Source organism: Phacochoerus africanus, chromosome 2 (genome assembly GCF_016906955.1).
Source record: "Phacochoerus africanus isolate WHEZ1 chromosome 2, ROS_Pafr_v1, whole genome shotgun sequence".
In the NCBI taxonomy this organism is placed as follows: Eukaryota; Metazoa; Chordata; class Mammalia; order Artiodactyla; family Suidae; genus Phacochoerus; species Phacochoerus africanus.
In genome coordinates this window covers 209,813,136-209,835,960 of record NC_062545.1, presented here as the reverse complement: position 1 = coordinate 209,835,960, position 22,825 = coordinate 209,813,136, and the positions used below count along the sequence as shown (strand labels likewise).

The 22,825-nt window shown below is 40.9% G+C and overlaps 1 protein-coding gene across 1 annotated transcript in view; it reads right to left on the bottom strand.

Moving 5' to 3' along the window:
• FREM1 (FRAS1 related extracellular matrix 1) overlaps window positions 1–22,825 on the bottom strand; it is a 187,964-nt gene that overhangs the window by 15,410 nt on the left and 149,729 nt on the right. The window contains 4 exon segments of the mRNA XM_047767629.1: window positions 605–843; window positions 2,597–2,746; window positions 8,846–8,918; window positions 12,439–12,556. Of these exon segments, the coding sequence (XP_047623585.1) occupies window positions 605–843; window positions 2,597–2,746; window positions 8,846–8,918; window positions 12,439–12,556 (580 nt within the window).

The window sequence follows — 22,825 nt, the reverse complement described above, 5'->3', positions numbered from 1 at the left end:
CTCCAATTAGATGCCTAGCCTTGGAACCTCCATATGCAGTGGGTGCGACCTAAAAAGACAGAAAGTCCAAAAAAAAAAACCTCCAAAAAAAATCACTGCACCTAATTACAACTTAGGGATGTTGACTCATCTGTTCTTAGTCCCAGTTAGGGAGAAATGACATCCGTATTTTTTGGCCCATCTATCTTACACAGAGGTCCAAGAAAACACACACATATTCCTGAATGTGTGTCTGGTTAGAATGCTATGCTAATAATGTCAAAGCCATGGTTTCCACACCCAAGCAGATCACTTAACTTTCTTCTATTTCAGGGTCCCTGGTCATGCCCTGTCTTGAAAACAAAAGGAACCAAAGCACACATGGCATGAATGAGTCCGAATATCTATTACCTCAGTTAGTACAATTAATGAAGTAGGGCAGCATTATGACATATGTACACAAACAGGGCTGCATGAGGGTGCAAGGAACCATGAGAATCACTATGTCTCCACTTACTGGGAGAACCAAAACAGCTTCCTCAGTGTTTAAGAATATTTATTACGATCTTCTGATTCTTTTAATATACACTCCATGCATCAAATCCCAGGAAGTCCCCATCCTTACTGTTTTGCCATTGCCTCTGGTCCTAAGCTTCATTCGAGAAAGATCTTCAGAATCATAGTCCCACAGGGCGTCTCCCCTGGCGACTGCTAGCCGCGTGGAAGATGGAAGGGGTCTTCTTTCCAGATGAAAGGAGCCAGAAGTGGTGGGTAAGGAAGCCCCTGGGGAGAGCCGGCGCCAAATGCCCTTCTCCCTTGCATGGGGTGTGTTTGGGTTGAAGGCATACGAAGGATGGCACTGTCCTAGAGGCATGCAAAATGTCAGGTCAGTTCATTTCACACACACAGATAACCAAGCACATCGACAAAGCCCCTGGAGCAGCTTGTCATTAAACTCAGATGGATGATTTTCCCACCAGATGTTGCCTTTCTGCCATTTGCCAGAAACTCCTTTCCTCTTCATCAGTTTCCATCCAGGAAAGCTGTGCCCTTCTGCACATCTACAGGGTGATTATAAGTCATGAAATTGAATTTCACAAACCACAGATGAAAACCATTGTTGTGATTTTATAATCATCCCACATACTTGGGAAACAGCCTCACTTTCATACCATAGAATCCTCCATATGATCAGGTTTATTCACTGCTCAACTGTCATTCCACAAACACTTTAAATGTTCATCCTTTCCCCAGTATCCTAGAGGCGGAAACTGGAATTGTTTTGAAGATGTCAGTGAAATCAAGTCACAGTTATCAAAAATGTGCATTCAACAGTTACAGAACAAAGATCCAGTAATCTTAATGGAGCAACTCCAATTAGAAATATCTCCAGGAGTTCCCGTCGTGGCGCAGTGGTTAGCGAATCCGACTAGGAACCATGAGGTTGCGGGTTCGGTCCCTGCCCTTGCTCAGTGGGTTAACGATCCGGCGTTGCCATGAGCTGTGGTGTAGGTTGCAGACGCGGCTCGGATCCCACGTTGCTGTGGCTCTGGTGTAGGCCGGTGGCTACAGCTCCAATTAGACCCCTAGCCTGGGAACCTCCATATGCCGTGGGAGCGGCCCAAAGAGATAGCAAAAAAAAAAAAAAAAGAAAGAAAGAAAGAAATATCTCCAATCAGTATGAAAAAAAGTCTACACCAGAAGCCTCAAGTAGATCCTTTATACCTCAAGTATTTATGTACTTAATGTGACCAGAAAATTCTCCTGAAAAATAAATTAATTTGGTGAGGAAAGTGATGAGGAGCAATATTACAGAAACAGGAGTGTAGAAAAGGAAAGAAGATAGTGTCTATTTTTACTATAAGAAGGGAAAGAGAAGAAGAGATGATAAAGTTCAGGTAAGAAAAACATAAGGCCAATAAGTCATGACAGGTGTAAAAATAGGAGTGTAAGACCGAGCATGTAACTGGACACTTGTCTAATGCTAAAGAGATGAATAAGTAGAAGGTATTTGGCAGGAAAAAAAATCAGAGCCCCAAAGACTTTGGCTGGTCTTTATTTTATTTAGTTCACAGGTTGTTCTTTAGCATAAACTATTCAGGACCTATTTGGCTCTGCAACCCCAGGTTTTCATTAATATTCTCCAGCTGTTCCTGAAGCCCCAAGCCAGCTGCATCTTCCACATCTATTTTTCTCCAATTCCTTCCCCTTTTAGAATTTTCCAGGTCACACTCCAGTAGGGGCTCAGATTTTCAGCATAAAGAGCTCTCTTTAACAGAGGAAGATAATTATAGCCCTACAAACTCTGGGGGAAAATAATTGTCGATAGATTCTCACCAACATTGTTTCCCCCTTGGTGAGAACAACAAACGGGTAGGGGAAAAAAAACAAGCTAGGCACTGACTTGTTGCTTTTCTCAAACGATCGTTCTTAGCGGGAGGAAAACCACATGAAGCAGCAACCAGAATAAAGAGCCTACATGAAGACTGAGGTTGCTTTCTTGACAAGAAATTAAGCATTTTGATTTGAAGGCGTTATCAAGCACACTGGCTGTTGAAAGCAAGTGGCTACAGTGCCAGGACTGCTCCTGATTTCAAGATGAGGATCAAAAGAATACCTCCTTTTGAGTCCAAAATTTTCACTGCAGCTTTTGTCTTTGTGCCAAGAACTGCATTCACCGGGGAGTTCAGAATTACTTCAAAGACCTCATCATCTTCCTCTAATCCGTCATAGGTAATTGCTATATTCCACATCTTAGTTGACATTCCTACAAGAAGTAAACATTTTAATTACTCTTTAATTGCTATTTCAATCACCTAGGTGTCAGAGAAATATATTAATTAACGTGTCGACAGCGAGACCGCAGTAGCCTGGGTGAGCTATTGTACTGCTAGCAACTCACTGAAGTCGTGCTGTTCTCCCAAACAATATTAAAAGACCACATTTGTTCCTGGACAATGATGATTCCCGTTAAGTGCAAACACTGTAACCAAAAAGTAAGCCACATCGGGCAAGGGATGAACAAGAATGGGCTAGTGCTTGAGATCCAAGACTGAATATTTGCCTGACCTGCCCCTTCTCCTCTTAGGAACAAACAAGTACTGCCATCTTTAAATCTTAATCGTTTCAAAATTCTGAAGATGTTGATTCAGAGAGTCAGAAGTGATTACTGGAGGGTACTTCATGCTATTCAAGGAACCCTTGAAATGATTGATTTCTAATGACAGCTGCTTCCATTGGCTGTGCGGCTTCCTGAGATCCTTCGAACTCTCAAATGCTTATTCTGATGATGCCATCGTCAGTAGATTGATATCCTCCCACAGAGACTTTATGGGCTGGGGAGTGGGGGGTGGGTGGGAGAGGTGCGGAGGTAATAGAAAGAGACTGAGCCAGTTTTTTGCTTTTTTTTTTTTTCTCTTTCTATCTACCTCTGTTCATGGAGTTACCATCAAGCTTGGTTCACAGTAATTTTGCGAACGTAATACAAAAGAGTGTGGATATTACAAACATATCCCCAGCCATCCTGTCACCCCTCGAGATGGGAAAGAGCAACCCCAGAAACACAAGATATTAAAGCTGGAAGAAACTTCTGAGACTGTCAAATCCTGACCAGTTTCCATGACAGGCATTACAGGACATCCCCCCAGGCATTTACTGAGAAGAAAAAGAGTTGGCAGGAAGAAAAGTACTGTTTAGTGGAGAAAAAAGGCTCAATTTTAAGGGGAAAAAATAAACTTACGGTTTAACCTTATAGGACTAAGTTTTGAAAACATCGCTCTGTCATTTACTCATTGGCTATTTGTGTGTTTTTATTCCCATAAACCCCTCTATATAAGCCATTAGACTTTTTTTTTCCTAGGCATCTCTTCTGAATCTGGAATCTTTTCTCCTGGCAGGTTGTGTTCTACAGATGCATGGCTCTCATTTGTGCCATCTAGATGACGGCCTTCTTCCTGAAGGTATGTTGCCTATAGATCCCATGATGGAAGCAAACTCTCATCCGTCCCCAGCAGAATCCAGTGGAATGAGAAAATGGTTCACCTAACCTATTCTTGGCTGCATTGAGAAAAATTAAGTGTCTTTAGAAGAATTTTATTTTAAAAAATGGGCTGACAGCTAATTTGTTAAGATTTCAGAACCAACCAATAACTTTCATAGTCTTGGCAAAGACAAGATTTGAAGTATGTAATATAAACTAGCTAATTCCCACTTCATGGATGGATGAATCAGCCCATCAAAATATATATTTTGTATCCATTATGTACTTGCCTTTGGTGGATGCCACGGAGAATTCCAGAGGCATAACAGAAGCAAGCCCTGGCATAAAGGAACTGAAAAACCTTCTTGAAGAGACAAGCTGGAAAAGTCAAGCATTCAAGGTTAGGTATAATGGCTGCCAAAAGATACAGGATAGGTGGTAAATATTACATGTTTATGGGCTCCAGAGTTGGAAGGATCTGGATGTAGGAAATGGGAAAACAACATAAGCAAAGTCAGGAAGATGGTGAAGGAAGACTGAGCAGATGAGGTGGCTGGAGTAGGAGGTCATGGAAGGGGTGGGGTGAGAGGGCTACTGTGGCAGTCTGTAGCCAGAATGCAGAGGGCCCTGGATGCTAGGTCAGCAGATTTAGACTCTAAACCACAGGCAACAGAGGAGGGTCTTGAAAATGGATATCTTAGAAACAGGAACCTGAAAAGTGTCATGTGGGAAGATTTAGGGACCCAAGCAAAGAAGCAGAGAGGTTAGAAGTTGGGAGACCACGTAGGCAGCTGTGTAATAAACTTGCTTGAAGTGTGAAGAGGACAGACAAAGAAGAAAGTACATGAGTATTAAGGTTTTTAATATTCAGAGAATTGTTTGGACTCTCAAAGCCCATAAAGTTAAGCATTACTCAAATGAAAAGCCAATACAAAAATATTTTCAAGCCCCAACCACTTGCCTTCTTAAGAATTGTTTTTTAAAATTATAGCACCCCTTCCCCACCCCCCAAAAATCTTTCAAGTTTTTGTAAAACCTTAAGGAATAGAACCAGATGGTTGGAGAAAACCTATTCCAAGTGTAAGTACTTCTGATTTGTTTGCCTGCATTTCACCTTTGTTTCCATGTCTACCAGGTGTGCACATAGGATCCACTTTCTTAGGTTAATGAGATTAGAAATAACGACTTTCTTAGTTTTTCTTTTTCCTTCCTCTCCCACCTTCAAGGTGCAAAGTATTTGTGAAACCACTGAGATTATAAACAATTTCGGAAGGCTTGAACTGGCCCCCTGTTCCCATAAAACAAAAGGTGCTGAAGGGGAGAGAGAGGTGTCATGTTATGCAGACATAACTCACTTTACAGAGTGAGTTATTTCCTGGATATTTTCCTGCAAAACAGATTTCACCACTGAAAGACATCTTCCCAAGGTTTTTTAGCAAATGCCACATCAGAGAGCTGTTCCTTTGGAAAACATTTTGACTCTCAGGCACTGTGACGTCTCGATTAGGAATGCCTCAAACCTTTCAAGAGCACATATTTTAAAGGAAAACAGTCATTTTCTTAAGAATGATCGCAGTTCCACTCAAGATGAATCGCGGTGGCTGAATGCAAAGTAGTCAGGGTTAGCTTTGGGTTTGTACAAAGCCTCAAGGCAAGTTTACTTGAGTATAGCTCACTAGACAGGAAAGTTGCTTGGTTTCTTTTCAGCTCCCTCCAGGAGCTCAAATCTTACACTATTCTGTGGTCTTTGATCTTTTTACTCTGTTTCTTTGCCAGTCATGTTTCTAAAGAAATGAACAGATTGCTTTGGGTAAAAGGACTAGGAATGGGGATGAGGACACCAAATCTGAAAGAGACAAGGACAGCCAGTATGGGAGTCAATAAGTATTTATAGGATCTGGGGACAGGGGGAGTTTTCACATTTTCTAAAAAAAGATGTCAGTTTATGAAACAGATCCTGGCACCTAAGTTTCAAAACAATGAACAGCTGAGTGTTACTCCTTTTTCATTGATAAGCTGTATATTTTTATTTTCTTAAATGTCTAAATAATCTCCAAAATTATAACTACTTAGAGCCCCCAGATGTCTTTAGTACCTACTTGAAACAGCATGGAAACTCTTCTTGACAAATGGGTGTTTCTCTCATCCAGGGAAACCTCCCAGAGGTGGCTTTCAGAGACTCCCCCTGGTATGATAGGCTTTAGTTCCTATCAATGCAAACAGAGCACCTGGCTGGTGGCTCAAAATCTATGGAAAGCCCAAATCACCCCCGATCTTGTGACAAACAGACCTCAAATAATAAAGACGACATATGACAAAGATCTTACTTCTCAAAAAGTGGAAAGCCTGGGGAAAAAAAAAACAACAACACTAATTTAAACCATGGACTTCAGTGATAATATGTCACTGCAGGTTAATCACTTGTAACAAATGTACTGCTTGGGTGGGAGATGTTAAGAGCTGGGATGGTTGTACATATGAAGAGGCAGGGGATATAAGGGAAATCAATTTTACTGTGGTGAGTTACCATTGTGGCTCAGCATGTAACAAACATGGCTAGTAACCATGAGGATGCGGGCTCAATCCCTGGCCTCACTCAGTGGGTTAAGTATCCAGTATTGCTGTGTGCTGTGGTGAAGGTTGCAGATGTGGCTGGGATCCTGCTTTGCTGTGGCTGTGGTATAGGCCAGCAGCTACAGCTCCGATTTGACCCCTCACCTGTGAACTTCTGTATGCCACATGCACGGCCCTTAATAAAAAAAAAAAAATTGCTCTGAACCCAGACACTAAAAAATTAGTCTTTTTTTTTTTTTTTTTTTAACGGAAGGAAAAAAGTAGAAAGGTTGGAACTGTCTTAAAGTGAAGTATAGAGGAGTTCCCGTCATGGCGCAGTGGTTAATGAATCTGACTAAGAACCATGAGGTTGCAGGTTCGATCCATGCCCTTACTCAGTGGGTTAACGATCCGGCGTTGCCGTGAGCTGTGGTGTAGGTCGCAGACGTGGCTCGGATCTGGAATTGCTGTTGCTCTGGCATAGGCCGGTGGCTACAGCTCCGATTCGACCCTAGCCTGGGAACATCCATATGCCGCGGGAGCAGCCCAAGAAATGGCAAAAAGACAAAAAAAAAAAAAGTGAAGTACAGAAAGGGCACAGTTCAAGTGCGCCACCTGCTTTGTCTTAGGGATGACCCAAACAAGAGCCTGCAGCAACTCAAAGGTAAACCTCATGTACCCAATGGGAAGAGTTCTTCTCGCCAAGGGTGGTCAGTCTGAGGAACAAACTGATGCCAGTCAGGAACTTAACTATCATAGCAAGGAGGCCAATTCTACTGGGGTTGTTGCATGTTGAATGTAAGGCTCTTTGTTATGGGTTGAACAGTGTCACTCAAAAATCCTAACTCTCACTACCTCAGAATGTGAGCTTATTTGGAAATAAGGTCATTACATGTGGAATTAAGATGAAGTCACACTAGAGCAGAGTGGGCCCCAAGTCTCTTTTGACTAGTGTCTATAAAAAAGGGAAAGTTGGACACAGATGGGGATGAAGCAGTGATTCAGTGGTGCAGCAGAAGCCCAGGAAGGCCAGAGATTTCAGCAAAGCAGCGGAGCATGGACGAGAGGTCTGCAACAGATTCCTTCATATAGCCCTCAGGAGGAATCAACCCCACAGACACTTGATCTTGAACTTCTAGCCTCCAGAACTGGAGAAAAGAAATTTCTGTTTTCAGCTACCCAGTCTGTGATACTTTGTTAGGGCAGCCCCAAGAAACTAATACGGTCATCAAACTTCACACAACTTGTGGTGAACTGCAGAAAGGCATTTCTCTCCCACGTTTAATATGAAGGTTGTCAACTTTGCAGTGGGGATAGTATTTAGGCCATTTTGTTTTGCCTTTGCCCAAAACATCATGTGTTAGTGCAGACAACAGCAAAATTTTGACGTGGTGGCGATGTTCTCAGAGTAGAGAACACCTCCTCTGCAGGAGAGCTCAAAGCCACAAGCCCTGGCTGCTTCTCAAAGCCTTTTGCATTTGCCTCCAAGTAGATGATTGAGGTCCATCCCACAACAGCGGGAAAGAGAGAACCTTGCAATGCCGTAAGGGAGAGCCATCTGCCCCATCCACAGAAACTAGGGAAAGAGAGCATGGTTCCCATCTTGGTGCTTTAGGTACTGTTAGGAAAAGTACACCTGTCCTTCAGTCCAAGTCCCCTTCTTCTGCTGCCTGCTTAGAATACCATCTCCTCTAGGAAGTCTTTCAGGATTTTCCTTACCCAGAATAATGGTGCAGCATTGGGGTTTCCAATGTACTCTATCAGTGAGTTGTTTTCATGTCTGTATTACCCACAGGATAGAACTTCCATAAGAGCAGGCCCCTTGCTTCTGTGTTCCCTTTTGCACTTAGTAAAATTTTTCCAAAGGCTTAAAACAAAATAGGTGCTATCTAATTAAATAATAATTTCCCCTAGAATTTGCTCGTATCAACCTATTCCAAGAGATAATCCAGAAATGTCCTTTAGAAATCCATATGACTATAACATTCTGAAAATTTCCAACAAAGTGTGAGGAAATTCTATTATTTCAGCTTTGTGTCCGATCTTAATAATTTTTTAAAGACTTTTTTTCCCTGGATTTTTGGATGTTTGCTTTAATATTTTATATATTTTATTTGCTATGATTTTTCTTCTTATTTTAAATAAATCTCACTGGTAATAAAATCAAATATGAGGGGTAGAACCTCAAATCCAAACTGATCTCTCTTGGAGTGGAGCAATACTGTTCCCTGAGGAGTTTCTAGTTGGCTGAAGTTGCATAAAACCCTGTCTTTTCCACTATCTCCAGACTTTCTTACAAAAACATGAAACAAAGTATAGACACAAAACATGTACCTGGGTCAAATTGAATCAGTTTAGACGGAGTCATGGTGAAATCCTTTCCAACTGTAGCTGACACTTGGTTGACCTTAAGAGGGGAAAAAAAAATGTCTTTTTTTATATAAAAATAAATATTCTGTAATAAATATCTAGTCTAATCTCATAATAAACTCATGCTCTTAAATCTGTTTTGAACATAAAATGTTTTTTATTAAAATAATTTCTGATCCATCTTCCTTAAAAGCTAACTTTTTTCCTAGACTGATATCAGTCGAAGTAAAAGCAACCTTTTTATTTTTATTGTTATGCTTCTTTATAAATGAGTCAGTTATCAGAGAAAGTAACATGAATTTTAGATGTTATTTTTCTTTTTTTTTACAAATACCATTTTATTTCATTGCCTTCCCTCTACCCCAATCTGGTCCTAAAATAGTGCTTTACTAATAGTATAAAGGATCTGCTATTTATCCTACTTATTAACAATCATAAATAAGCAAGCCTCTAACAGCCACTAGTCTCTCAGGCAGCTATCACTAAATCAAAGACCTTCAAACTTTTTCAGTCACAGTAAAATCATTTTGAAAAATTATGTAACACTTCACACATTTTAAAGTTGATATCTAAAAGTGTTCATCTCAAATTTAAATAATTGCAAACAAGGTAACTTTTATATGATTATTTTAGGTGGATCCAAATAAATAAAAATATTCTGATTTGAAAAATAAGATAGTGCCTTGGAAGAAAGGGAAGAGGGCAGTGAAGAGATGGAAAGGCAGATATTTCTGACGAGGGAGTGCTAATCTGTCAGCCAGCTTGGAGGTATCCTGCGAGCTCAGGGCACTGAAAGCCTTTAGACCAAATGAACTAACAGAAGTCTGATCCATTCTCCTGTCTGGATGGGTGAAACCATTCCTCTGGAGGATGACAGACCTGGGGAACAGCCACTCAAAGGGCACCCACACCCAGAACCCAGGGCTTTGGAATCTCCTTCAAGGAGTTCCCACTGTTGTGCAGTGGGTTAAGGACCCTCTGTTGCAGCAGCTGTGGTGTAGGTCACATATATGGCTCAGTTTCAATCCCTAGCCAAGAAACTTCCAAATGCTGTGGGTGTGTCAGAAAAAGAAGAAAAAAAAGAAAAGCTCCTTCAAGTAAGTTGTTAAAAAAAAACAATCGTTCTAGTCTACTGAGACTTTTTTTTTTTGTCTTTTTGCTGTTTCTTGGGCCACTCTCGTGGCATATGGAGGTTCCCAGGCTAGGGGTCTAATCGGAGCTGCAGCCACCGGCCTACGCCAGAGCCACAGCAACGCGGGATCTGAGCCGCGTCTGCAACCTACACCACAGCTCACAGCAACGCCGGATAGTGTTAACCCACTGAGCAAGGGCAGGGACCGAACCCGCAACTTCATGGTTCCTAGTCGGATTCGTTAACCACTGCGCCACGACGGGAACTCCTAGTCTACTGAGACTATTGACTGATCCCCTGTTCCCCACCTCCAGCCACACCTTAGCCCCCATGATTTAAGGGCTCTAAAGTCTAAAGTCATGCCCTTAACCTCTCCCAAAGGGGCCTAAATATGTGTGAAGAGTGAAGAGTAGTATCCTTGGCTGGTCTGAAAAAGAGGCCATGGAATGAGATGTTTGGGAAACTGGGTTATTCTATTTCTTCACTTTCTTACAAAGTCATGAAGTGCACACACAATTAAAAACTTACAAATTCCTATTTCTATGACCTTAGACATTATCTCCATTTCTAATCAAAGGCCCTAACATCTGCCAGGGGTCTGCGGTAGAAACATCCTGCTCAAGAAGGGTACTGCCTCCTAAGCTCCCATTTGCCCCTTGCTCACGATGCCAAGGCTCCCCCCAGACAACTTTCCACTGTAGAATGGCAGCCCATCGCACACCTGCCCTCACCATATGCCGGGAGTGACATTTCCCCATATGGTTCCTGCATGTGCAATTACCTAGTATTTACCACCACTGAGTTTACAGAAACCTCCGTGGGAAAAGAAACCATCTGAGGCAAGGTGGCAGCTGAAGTTGGACCATTGAAGGTGCATGATTCCAAGCAGGGCAAACATCATGGGGTCAAAGTGTTTTCTTCTCCTCCTTCCCAGCCAAGTAGCCAACGAGCTCCAGTCTAAGGTGACAGGCAGGCTGTGCTGCGGGCAGAGAGGTCCCTGAAGGACTTGGGCTGTTTGAGGAAGGCTTGCGCACCCACTTGGCAGCTTTACTGTGGGCCCTCAGCTTAAGCAGACAAAAGGACCCCTGTCACACCACGTCTGTCCTTTCTACCTGGCAAGGGGAATGGTTCTGTGGCCCAAAACTTCAGGCTAGAGCATGTGGTGTTTTCTATGAGGATCAGAAGATGATTAGAAATCCATCCAGGCAGATTCTTTCTTTTCCCATAAGCAATCTTCTGGGAAATTATAGGGGATACCAAGTTATCTGATGCTTTAAAAGCAACAAAGCCCTCACAGATCCAGGAAAAAGAGACTGTGCCCCCAGGAAAGATAAATCCCAAGTCTGGATGTGGTAGAATTTATGTGCACAAGATTCTGAGGGTGATTTGAATTTATTATTGTAACTGAGACTTAACTGAGACACCATTTCTTTTCCATAAGCTTTTTCCCATCAGTGCTTTTTTTCATTAGACTGGGGAGAGGTGTCTTTAAGGCTCACTCTCCAGCATTAGCGTACAGTGGCTTTTCATGCTCTCATTCTCTTAAAGTACAATTTTATAGTGACTCCTAAAAATCCTTCAATTCTAGAAGCCACAGGCTATGCTCCACGGTCCATTATAATGGAAAGAAATAGCAAGATATTTAGTCCCAGAGTGATCACTGGAAATTGCCTTTATTAATATATGGTCTCTTGATTTTGAATGACTTGGGTGACTCTTAGATAGGTATGTTCCCTGATTTTTCTCATCCATTGAGACTTCAGGAAATAAACCTGGTACATACTAAGAGAAAACCATTTGAGGACTGAAATTTGCATGCAGCTTTCCAATAGCAGAGTTTAGCTCAAGTTCACTAAGTTGGATATATCTTTCTGTGAAATCAAACTTTAAGAGTTAAAGACCAGGGAGTTCCTGTCATGGCTCAGTGGTGATGAACCCAACTATTACCCATGAAGACGCAGGTTCCATCCCTGGCCTTGCTCAGGGCATTAAGGATCTGGCATTGCCGTGAGCTGTGGTGTAGGCTGCAGAGACAGCTTTGGATCTAGTGTTCCTGTGGCTGTGGCACAGTTCAGCAGCTACAGCTCCAATTCAACCCCTAGCCTGGGAACTTCCATATGCCACACATGCAGCTCTAAAAGGCAAAAAAAAAAGAAAAAGAAAAAAAAAAGAAAAAAAGAAAAAAACAGATTTAAACACTAAAAATGGGTTAGAAGTATCATAGCTAGAAGCTAACAAGCCTAGATAAAAGATGGAGGAACAAGGAGATTTTGTACTTAGAATCTCCAGAGCAGGGTCACATTCCTGTCATTTGAAATTTCCTTTGTTACTCTGAATTTTTCTAAGGAAATCTTCAAAGGCACCCACTGGCAACTTAAGTTTTGGCCTAAAAGCTGATAGGTTAGAGTTGTTACCTTACACTCACAAAGGCTGAGTCCATGGAATATCCCCTTCTGGTAATTTCCAAGGGTAACACGCCCACATTCTCACAGACCTCATATTCAGTCTGTGACCACTCAACATGAGACCACTTCAGTTCCAAACTATACACAGAAGGAAAAGAAAAAAGAAAACCATGAGAAATGCATAATGGAGGTTCCTGATGATCCTCTGCTGTGAGGAGGATGAGCCACTGGTCCAAGCTGAGGGACAAAGGCAAGGGTGGTTCATCAACCTACACCAATGCTACAAGCTCCTTACACGTGTTTGGTACATTTTGGTTCACAAGGAACTTTCACTAACATTCTTTCTTTCTCTCTCCTTCCTTCCCTCCCTCCCTCCTTCCTTCCTTTGTCTTTTTGTCATTTTAGGGCCGAACCCACAGAGATTCCCAGGTTAGGGGTGGAATCGGAGCTATAGCTGCCAGCCTACACCAGAGCCACAGCAACACAAGATCTGAGCAGCGTCTGCGACCTACACCACAGCTCACGGCAATGCCAGATCTTTAATCCACTGAGCAAGGCCAGGGATCGAACCCAAGTCCTCATGGATACTAGTCGGATTCATCAACCATTGAGCCACCACGATGGGACCTCCACAAACATTAGTTCATCTGATGCACTCAACAATCCTGAGCAATATTAGAATTTCATTGTACGAATGCAGAAATAAAGTTGGAAATCCATCAGAGGTCCCACAGTTACAAATGACAGAAAAGGGACTCATGGAAGAGAAAGGAGCAGGTGTTAAGTACAAGGAGATGTTCATCTTTCAAAAGGGCACTGATAGGAAACTTCCTCTCCTATCTTTTGGCCGCCTTCATCAGTACAAAAAGATCATTTCCAGGCACAGATCTTCCCTGAACTTGGGTTCAGTTTAATAGCAATATATCTTTGAGGCTGTGCCTTGGAATTAAAATGTGTGCATGGAGTTCCCATCATGGCTCAGCAGAAAGGAATCTGACTAGGATTTATGAGGAGACAGGTTCAATTCCTGGCCTCACTGAGTGGTTCAGGATCCAGTGTTGCCATGAACTCTGGTGTAGGTCACAGGCACAGCTCAGATCTGCTGTTGCGATGGCTGTGGCGTAGGCCAGAGTTTACAGCTCCTATTCAACCCCTAGCCTGGGAATTTCGACATGCCAAGGGGCAGCCCTAAAAATACACACAAAAAAAAATGTACATGGGTTTTATAACTGTTATCTGTCCTTTCCTCTTTGCATAGAAAAGGCTATACTAATATATAGCTTAGGTGCAGCTGCACAACTGAATAAAGAGATCGTGGCCTTTTTTTCTCACGCTATATTTAATGAGCCCAACATTTGATGGAAATTGACTTCTTTAATCCTCATCATAAAGAGAATTTTTTTCCTTTTACTTTTTTTCAGAAAAGAACACTGTGCTTGGACAGATTGAATAACTAACCCCCAAACAAAAAGTTAAGACAAGGCTAAGAGAAGAGATGGAATTCTAGCATAAATCTAAAACCAAATGCTCTATTCCTTCTCTACCATTCTTCTTCCCAACTCAAGTTCTTCACAACTCTTGTCTGAATTCAAGCAGAGGACTACAATTTTATTTTCACCCTGAAGTAGTTCCCTTTTTGAGGTGAAAAAACTTGAAATGTTTCACCTGAACATTTCAACTATTTTCTTACCTTTTCTGCCTTTTTAGGGCCGCACCTGCAGCACATGGAAGTTCCCTTGCTAGGGGTAGAATCAGAGCAGCAGCTGCCAGCCTAGCCACAGCCACACGGGATCCAAGTTGCATATGTGACCTATGCTGCAGCTTGCAGCAGCACTGGATCCTTAACCCACTGAATGAGGCCAGGGATCGAACCTGCATCCTCATGGATACTAGCTGGGTTCTCAACCAGGTGAGCCACAACAGGAACTCCCTATTCTTACATATTTTTATCCCCTGTAACCTTAATATAAAAGGCATGAGCAATCTCCTCTCTGATCATTTAACACACTCCTATTGCTTTTGCTTTATTTGTTTCCCTTTCATTCTACATTTACAAAACCCTCAGTGGTTACTTTATTCTCAAACTTCTTTTTTAAAAATTTAATTTTATTGGATATAGTTGATTTACACTGTTATATTAGTTTCAGGTGTACAGTAAAGTGAGTCAGTAATACATATCCATATATCCATTTTTTCCCACATAGGTTATTACAATCTATTGAGTAGATTTCCTGTGCTATATAGGAGGTTCTCATTAATCATCTGTTTCATACAGTAGTGTGTATTGAATTCAAGGCCTTCCCTCTAGACTTTTAAATTACTTTTTACATTTTTTTTCCTTGCAGAACCAGAAATTCTGGGTGCTGCTATGTAGAGCATGGAGTTCACAAATCTCATAGGGTTCTCTAGACCTTCCTGGAGATCATTCATATTACAAAGTAAGTTTATCCTCTAATAATCACTTTATGCCCTTGCACCAGTCACGTGTCATGGTCACATCCTTCAGTTTAAGTTCACAAGCAAAAAAAACTCAACAGCACTGCCACCAACCAGGGTCCAGTGGAGTGTGGGAATATGGAATTTCAGGAATCCATGTGAACATACACGTTCATTCAATCAATAGATATAAAATTTACTGTTATTGGCATGCTGGGCTTCATCAGATTTTGACATGAAAACAAGATCCTGATACTAAGTGATATTGGGACCCTTACGGATCTTTGATGCAATTGATTTCAAATCTGGCACGAGACAGATCAAGAAATAAAGAAAAAATGACTTTGCTTAAAAAATCACATGACAACAAGGAACTGGGATATTATAAATGCCAACAGAAATAACATCTTGTAAAGAATTCCTAAAGGACCCAGCTAGATGAGAAAGAAAAAAAAATCAGCAAGAGGGGTTGGAGGAAAAGAAAGATAGAAGGAAAAGGGAGCAGTGGGAAGGGGAAGGAGTGAAAGAGATAAACATGAATGGATTTCAGGTAAGTCTTAGCAAGGTTCAAATACATTTCAATGTTCAATTTTCTAAGAATTCATTCATAGCTCATGCTAACCATGACCAGCAAAAATCCATCAGTGTCACTCCGCAGGTCCAGGTGACCTTGAGGCCTAAGGTGAAATTGATTGGATTGCTATTTAGATCCATAAGGGGTCCATGTGGAGTACTGTTCAGCTTCAGAGCATTAAGGGTCTTGGTTGGGAAAGTGCATGCCTATCTCTGATGCACCATTAGAATGCTGCATAGTGCTTAGAGGTTAAGGATGTCATTACCCAACATTCTGTTTTATTTTCTGAACATGACTTCCTACAAATAATAAAGATGTACTGAAAAGCCATGAAGTTTAAGATAGGCTATATATTTTCTAGAAAAATATTTAAATTGTGAAGCACTTGTGTGTCCCCTATAGAATACATGCAATGCGTGTTTTGAATGTGTTTTCTGTTTTTGCAGCATCGTATTTGAGAAGATCTTTCTACACTGGATTGGGATGGCTTAAACTCTGATATTATCAGGTAACCAGATGCCACAGCCCCTGAGAGAAATGTGTAAAGCTTTGGATGGGAAGGTGTCATGCAGATTGGTTCAAATCTTCATATTATAATGATCCCTCCCTTCTATTCTCATTAAGTAAAACTCATTCTAAAATCAGAAATGACATACTTTCTGTGAAATCCACATGTCAATCATTTCAAGTCACTTAACAGGAGCTGAGACTTCCTTAAGCTCCAAAGTCAGGGTTTCTCGCCTTGACATTATTGACACTTGGAACCAGGTCCTTCTTTGTGGTGCGAAGCTGTCTTGTGTATTGTAAGATGCTGAGCAGCATCCCTGGCCTCTGATAAGGAGATCCACCAGATGCAGCTAGACCACTCTCCTCCAGTTACAACATGAAAAAACCCTTTCCAGGCACTTCTAAAAGTCCCTCCTGGGGAAAGTCATCCCCAATTGAGAAACTTAGTGATTGTGGGCACTCATCACAGTAGAAAATTTTATGTCATGGATAAACCAAATGTTGATTCTCAACAACTACCATGAATGAAAGGCAGAGAATGGAGTAGTAGAAAGTAAATGGGGGTGGCTGGCAAGATGGTGGAAGAATAAGCGGACATGCTCATCCTTTCCCACAAACACATCAAAAAACACATCTACACGTAAAACGATCTGCACAGAACATCAACTGAATGCTGGCAGAAGAACTTAAACCTCCAAAAAGGGCAAAAAACTCTTGACAGAATTGTGTAGAATAAAAGAAAAAAGAGAGAGAGAGAGAGAAAAGGAATCAGGATGGGTCTAACACTCCCATGAGGGAGTTGTGAAGGAGAAAAGGAACCTACATCCTGAGAAGCCACCTAAAGAATGGAAAGATCAGCTGAGTTGGAGGGAACTCCAACTGAGAAAAGCTGAGAACAAGAAGCTGAGAAAAGCACAGCAGCAGGTCTGAGATCCAAAAAGCAGAGTGAGAGACGCACAGACCATCTGAACCACTGGCAGAGACACCACAGACTGAGATACTCGGTGGGGGCTGGGAGCTGAGACAGGCTCCGGAGGTCAGTCTGGGGAGTGGGCTGGGGTTGGTGGTGTGGAGACAGCCTAAGGGACTAGGGAGCAGTGTGCTGTTGGCAGGGGGAGTGGTACACTAAGGGCTGGGGAATGGAAAGCCACAGCAGAGAGAACCCCGGGAGAAGGTCTGGACCCACAGGAGAGGCAAGGCACCACTGTTGGGAAGGGGAAAGGAGGAGGAGCAGGCTGCCATAAAAAACTCCTTGGGCCCCAGTGTGCATGCCTGCCCACTGGATTGCAGAGAGCTGAGCACCCCTTCCTGGCGTCTGCACCCCGCCCAGGTGGATCTGGCCCTTGCCCACTCCTGGCACCCATGCCCAGCCCACATGGATCCGGCCCTGCTGGCACCCTTGCCCACTCCCGGCACCCATGCCCACCCTGCATGGATCCCATCCGCCGGCACCTTCATGCACTCCCAGCACCCACACCCTGCCTTCGTGGAGCCAGCCTGGCCAGACCACCCCAGACTGAGCCAAACTATTGTTTGGCTTCCCCAGATTCACAGAAAAAGAAAAACACAAGCGCAATGAAGAAGCTCAGAAACCATTCCTAGTTAAAGCAACAGGAGATTTTACCTACGGCAGTCAACAATGAAACAGACCTCCGCAGTCTGACAGACATTGAGTTCAAAAGGGAGATAGTGAAAATACTGAAGGAATTAAGAGAGAATATAAACAGTAATGCAGATTCCCTCAGAAAGGAGCTAGAAAATATAAGAAGGAGCCAAGATAAACTAGAAAATTCATTTGCAGAGATAACAAACTAAGCTAAAGGCAATAAAGACCAGAATGCATAATGCAGAGGAACGAATTAGTGACGTGGAAGATAGAATAATGGAAATCACTCAAACAGGACAGCAGACACAAAACCAAATGAAAAAACATGAAGAGACCTATGAGATAATATAAAGCAGGCCAATCTACACATAATAGGAATTCCAGAAGGAGAAGAAAAATAAAGGGGATTGAAAATATTTGAAGAAATTATGGCTGAAAACTTTCCAGATCTAAAGGATACTGATTTCAAGATACAGGAAGCACAGAAGGCCCCAAACAAGTTGAACCCAAACAGGCCCACACCAAGACATATTATAATAATAATGGTAAAAGTTAAAGATAAAGAAAGGATTCTACAGGCAGCAAGACAAAGGCAAAGTGTTAATTATAAGGGAACCCCCATAAGACTATAAGCTGATTTCTCTACAGAAACAGTACAGGCCAGAGGGAGTGGAAAGATACATTTAAAGTGCTGAAAGGAAAAAATATGCAACCTAGAATACTCTATCCAGCAAGAATATCATTTAAAATAGAAGGGGAAATAAAGAATTTCTCCAACAAACTAAAGCTAAAAGAGTACAGCAAGACAAAGTCCATTCTAAAAGAAATACTGAAAGGGTTTCTCAAATTAAAAAAAAAAAAAAAAAAGGAAGAACTAGGATGGAGGAAACCATAATTGGAAAGCAGTCACTTAAATAAGCTAGCATACTGATCCAAACATGAAGATATTAATAATAATAATAATAAAAAGACATCAAAATCATTCAATGTGGGTAAGGGAAGTAAGAAAAAACAGATTCTTTGTTTTATCCTAATGATGTGTTTGAGCCTATTATGACTATCAGGGTAAAGTAAGCAGATATAGGAAGGTGTTAATATACTTAAAAAACAGGGCAACCACAAATCAAAGCCAAATATTACATTCACAAAAACTGAAAAGAAAAATACTCAAGTATGAAATAAATGGAAACCATCCAACCAAAAAAAGAAAAGAAAAGAGAAACATAGAGTCAACTGGAAAACAAGGCTTAAAATGGCAATAAATAAATATCTATCAATAATCACCTTAAATGTCAATGGACTGAATGCTCCAATCAAAAGACACAGAGTGGTGGATTGGATGAAAAAGCAAAAACCTTCAATATGCTGCCTACAAGAAACTCACCTTAGAGCAAAGGATACATATAGATTGAAAGTGAGGGGATGGGAAAAGATATTTCATGCCAATGGACAAGACAGGAAAGCAGGAGTAGCACACTTATATCAGACAAAATAGACCTTAAAACAAAGGCCATAAAGAAAGACAAAGAACATCTCTATTTAATGGTTAAAGGATCCATCCAAGAAGAGGATATTACAATCACCAATATATACGCCCCTAATATAGGAGCACCCAGATACATACAACAAGTATTAACAGACATAAAAGGAGAAATTGATGGGAATATAATCATAGTAGGAGATTTTAACACCCCACTCACATCAATGGACAGATCCTCAGACAGAAAACCAATAAAGCAACAGAGATCCTAAAGGAAACAATAGAAAAGTTAGACTTAATTGACATTTTCAGGACATTACTTCCAAAAAAATCAGAATACACATTCTTTTATAGTGCACAAGGAACATTCTTAAGAATTGATCACATATTAGGGCACAAAACTAACCTCAACAAATTTAAGAGTATAGAAATTATTTCAAGTATATTTTCTGACTACAATGGCATGAAACTAGAAATCAACCTCAGGGAAAGAAATGAGAAAAAACCTACTACATGGAGACTAAAAACAGGCTAGTAAAAAAACCAATGGGTCAATGAGGAAATCAAGAAGGAAATTAAAAAAAATACCTCGAGACAAATGATAGTGAAGACACAACCACTCAAAATCTATGGGACACTGCAAAAGCAGTGCTCAGAGGGAAGTTCATAGCAATACAGGCCTTCCTAAAGAGAAGAAAAATCTCAAATCCACAACTTAACTACCACCTAAAAGAATTAGAAAAAGAACAAAAAAACCCTAAAGTCAGCAGAAGGAAGGAAATTATAAAGATCAAAGAGGAAATCAATAAAATAGAGATTCAAAAAACAATAGACAAAATCAATAAAACCAAGAGCTGGTTCTTTGAAAAGGTAAACAAAATTGACACACCTATGGTCAGACTCACCAAGAAGAGGATAGAAAAACCCAAATAAAATAAGAAATGAAAAAGGAGAAATCACAATGGATACTACAGAAATACAAAAAAAAAAACATATGAGAATACTATAAACAATTATATGCCAACAAATTTGACAACCTAGAAGAAATGGACCACTTTCTAGAGACTTACAGCCTGCCAAAACTGAATCAAGAAGAAATAGATCAACTGAACAGACCAATCACTAGAAATGAAATTGAATATGTCATAAAAACACCCCCAACAAATAAAAGTCCAGGACCAGATGGCTTCACAGACAAATTCTACCAAACATTCAAAGAGGAATTTATACCCATCCTCCTTAAACTTTTTCAAAAGGTTGAAGAAGAAGGAACACTCCCAAAGACCTCACCATAATTCCAAAATCAGATAAATATACTACCAAAAAAGAAAACTATCAGCCAATATCTTTGATGAATATAGATGCAAAAATTCTCAACAAAATTTTAGCTAACTGAATCCAACAACATATCAAAAAGATCATACACCACAACCAGGTGGGATTCATCCCAGGTTCACAATGATGGTTCAACATAGGCAAGCCAATCAATGTCATACACCACATTAACAAAAGAAAAATCAAAAACCACATGATCACCTCAACAGATTCAGAAAAAGCATATGACAAAGTCCAACATCCATTCATGATAAAAACTCTCGCCAAAGTGGGTATAGAGGGGACATTCCTTAACATAATTAAAGCCACTTATGACGAACCTACAGCAAATACAATACTCAATGGAGAAAAATTAAAAGCCTTCCCACTAAATCTGGAACAAGACAGGGATGCCCATTATCACCACTGTTATTCAACATAGTATTGGAAGTCCTAGCCACAGCCATCAGACAAACAAAAGAAATAAAAAGCATCCAAATAGGAAGAGAAAAGTTAAACTGTCACTGTATGCAGATGACATGATACTATATATAGAAAACCCTAAGGAATCAACCCAAAAACTACTTGAACTGATCAGCAAATTCAGCAAAGTAGCAGGATATAAGATTAACATTCAGAAATCAGTTGCATTTCTGTATACTAACAATGAAATATTATAAAAGGAATACAAAAATACAATACCTTTTATAATTTCACCCTAAAAAATTCAAATACCTTGGAATACACCTGACCAAGGAGGTAAAAGACTTATATGCCAAGAGCTATAAAACATTAATCAAGGAAATTAAAGAAGATATAAAGAAATGGAAAGATATTCAATGCTCCTGGGTTGGAAAAATTAATGTTGTAAAATGGCCACACTACCCAAAACAATTACAGATTCAATGCAATCCCTATCAAATTACCCTGGACATTTTTCACAGAACTAGAAAAAATGATCCAAAAATTTATAAGGAACCACAAAAGACCCAGAATTGCCAAAGAAATTCTGAGAAACAAAAACCAAGCAGGAAGTTCCCATCATGACTCAGTGGTTAACAAACCCGACTAGGAACCATGAGGTTGTGGGTTCGATCCCTGGCCGCACTCAGTGGGTTAAGGATCTGGCATTGCTGTGAGCTGTGGTGTAGGTCACAGACGCGGCTTGGATCCTATGTTGCTGTGGCTCTGGCGTAGGCCAGCAGCTACAGCTCCGATTTGACCCCTAGCCTGGGAACCTCCATATGCCATGGGAGCAGCCCAAGAAATGGCAAAAAAACAAAACAAACAAACAAAAAAAAAAACAAGCAGGAGGCATAACTCTCCCAGACTTCAGGCAATATTACAAAGCCATGGTCACCAAGCCAGTGTGGTACTGGTACCAAAACAGACAGACAGACCAATGGGACAGAATAGAGAACCCAGAAATAAACCCTGACACCTATGGTCAATTAAACTTTGACAAAGGAGGCAAGAACATAAAACAGGAAAAAGACAGTCTTTTCAGCAAGTATTGCTGGGAAACCTAGACAACTGCATGCAAATCAATGAAACTAGAACACACCCTCACACCATGCACAAAAATAAACTCAAAATGGCTGAAAGACTTAAATATACGACAGGACACCATCAAACTCCTAGAAGAGAACACAGGCAAAACACTCTCTGACATCGACCTTGTGAATATTTTCTCAAGTCTCTCTCCCAAAGCACCAGAAATAAGAGCAAATATAAACCAATGGGACCTAATCAAACTGACAAGTTTTACGCAGAAAACGAAACCCAAAAGAAAACAAAATGACAACTTACAGAATGGGAGAAAATAGTTTCAAACGATGCAAGGGACAGGGGCTTAATCTCTAGAATATACAAGCAGCTTATACAACTCAACAGCAAAAAAGCCAACCACCCAATGGAAAAATGGGCAAAAGACTGAATAGACATTTTTACAAGGAAGATGTACAGATGGCCAACAAGCACATGAAAAAATGCTCAATATCACTGATTATTAGAGAAATGCAAATCAAAACTACCACAAGATATCACCTCATACCACTCAGAATGGCCATTATTAGTAAGCCCACAAATAACAAATGCTGGAGAGAGTGTGGAGAAAAGGGAACCCTCCTGCACTGTTGGTGGGAATGTAAACTAGTATAATCACCACGGAGAACGGTATGGAGGGTACCTTAGAAAACTATATATAGAACTACCATATGTCCCAGCAATCCCACTCTTGGGCATATATCTAGACAAAATTTCCTTTAAAAAGACACATGCACCCGCATGTTCATTGCAGCACTATTCATAATAGCCAAGACATGGAAACAACCCAAATGTCCATGACATTATTGGATTAGGAAGATGTGCTATATATACACAATGGAATACTACTCAGCCATAAAAAGGAACGATATAATGCCATTTGCAGCAACATGGATGGAACTAGAGATTCTCATCCTGAGTGAAGTAAGTCAGAAAGAGAAAGAC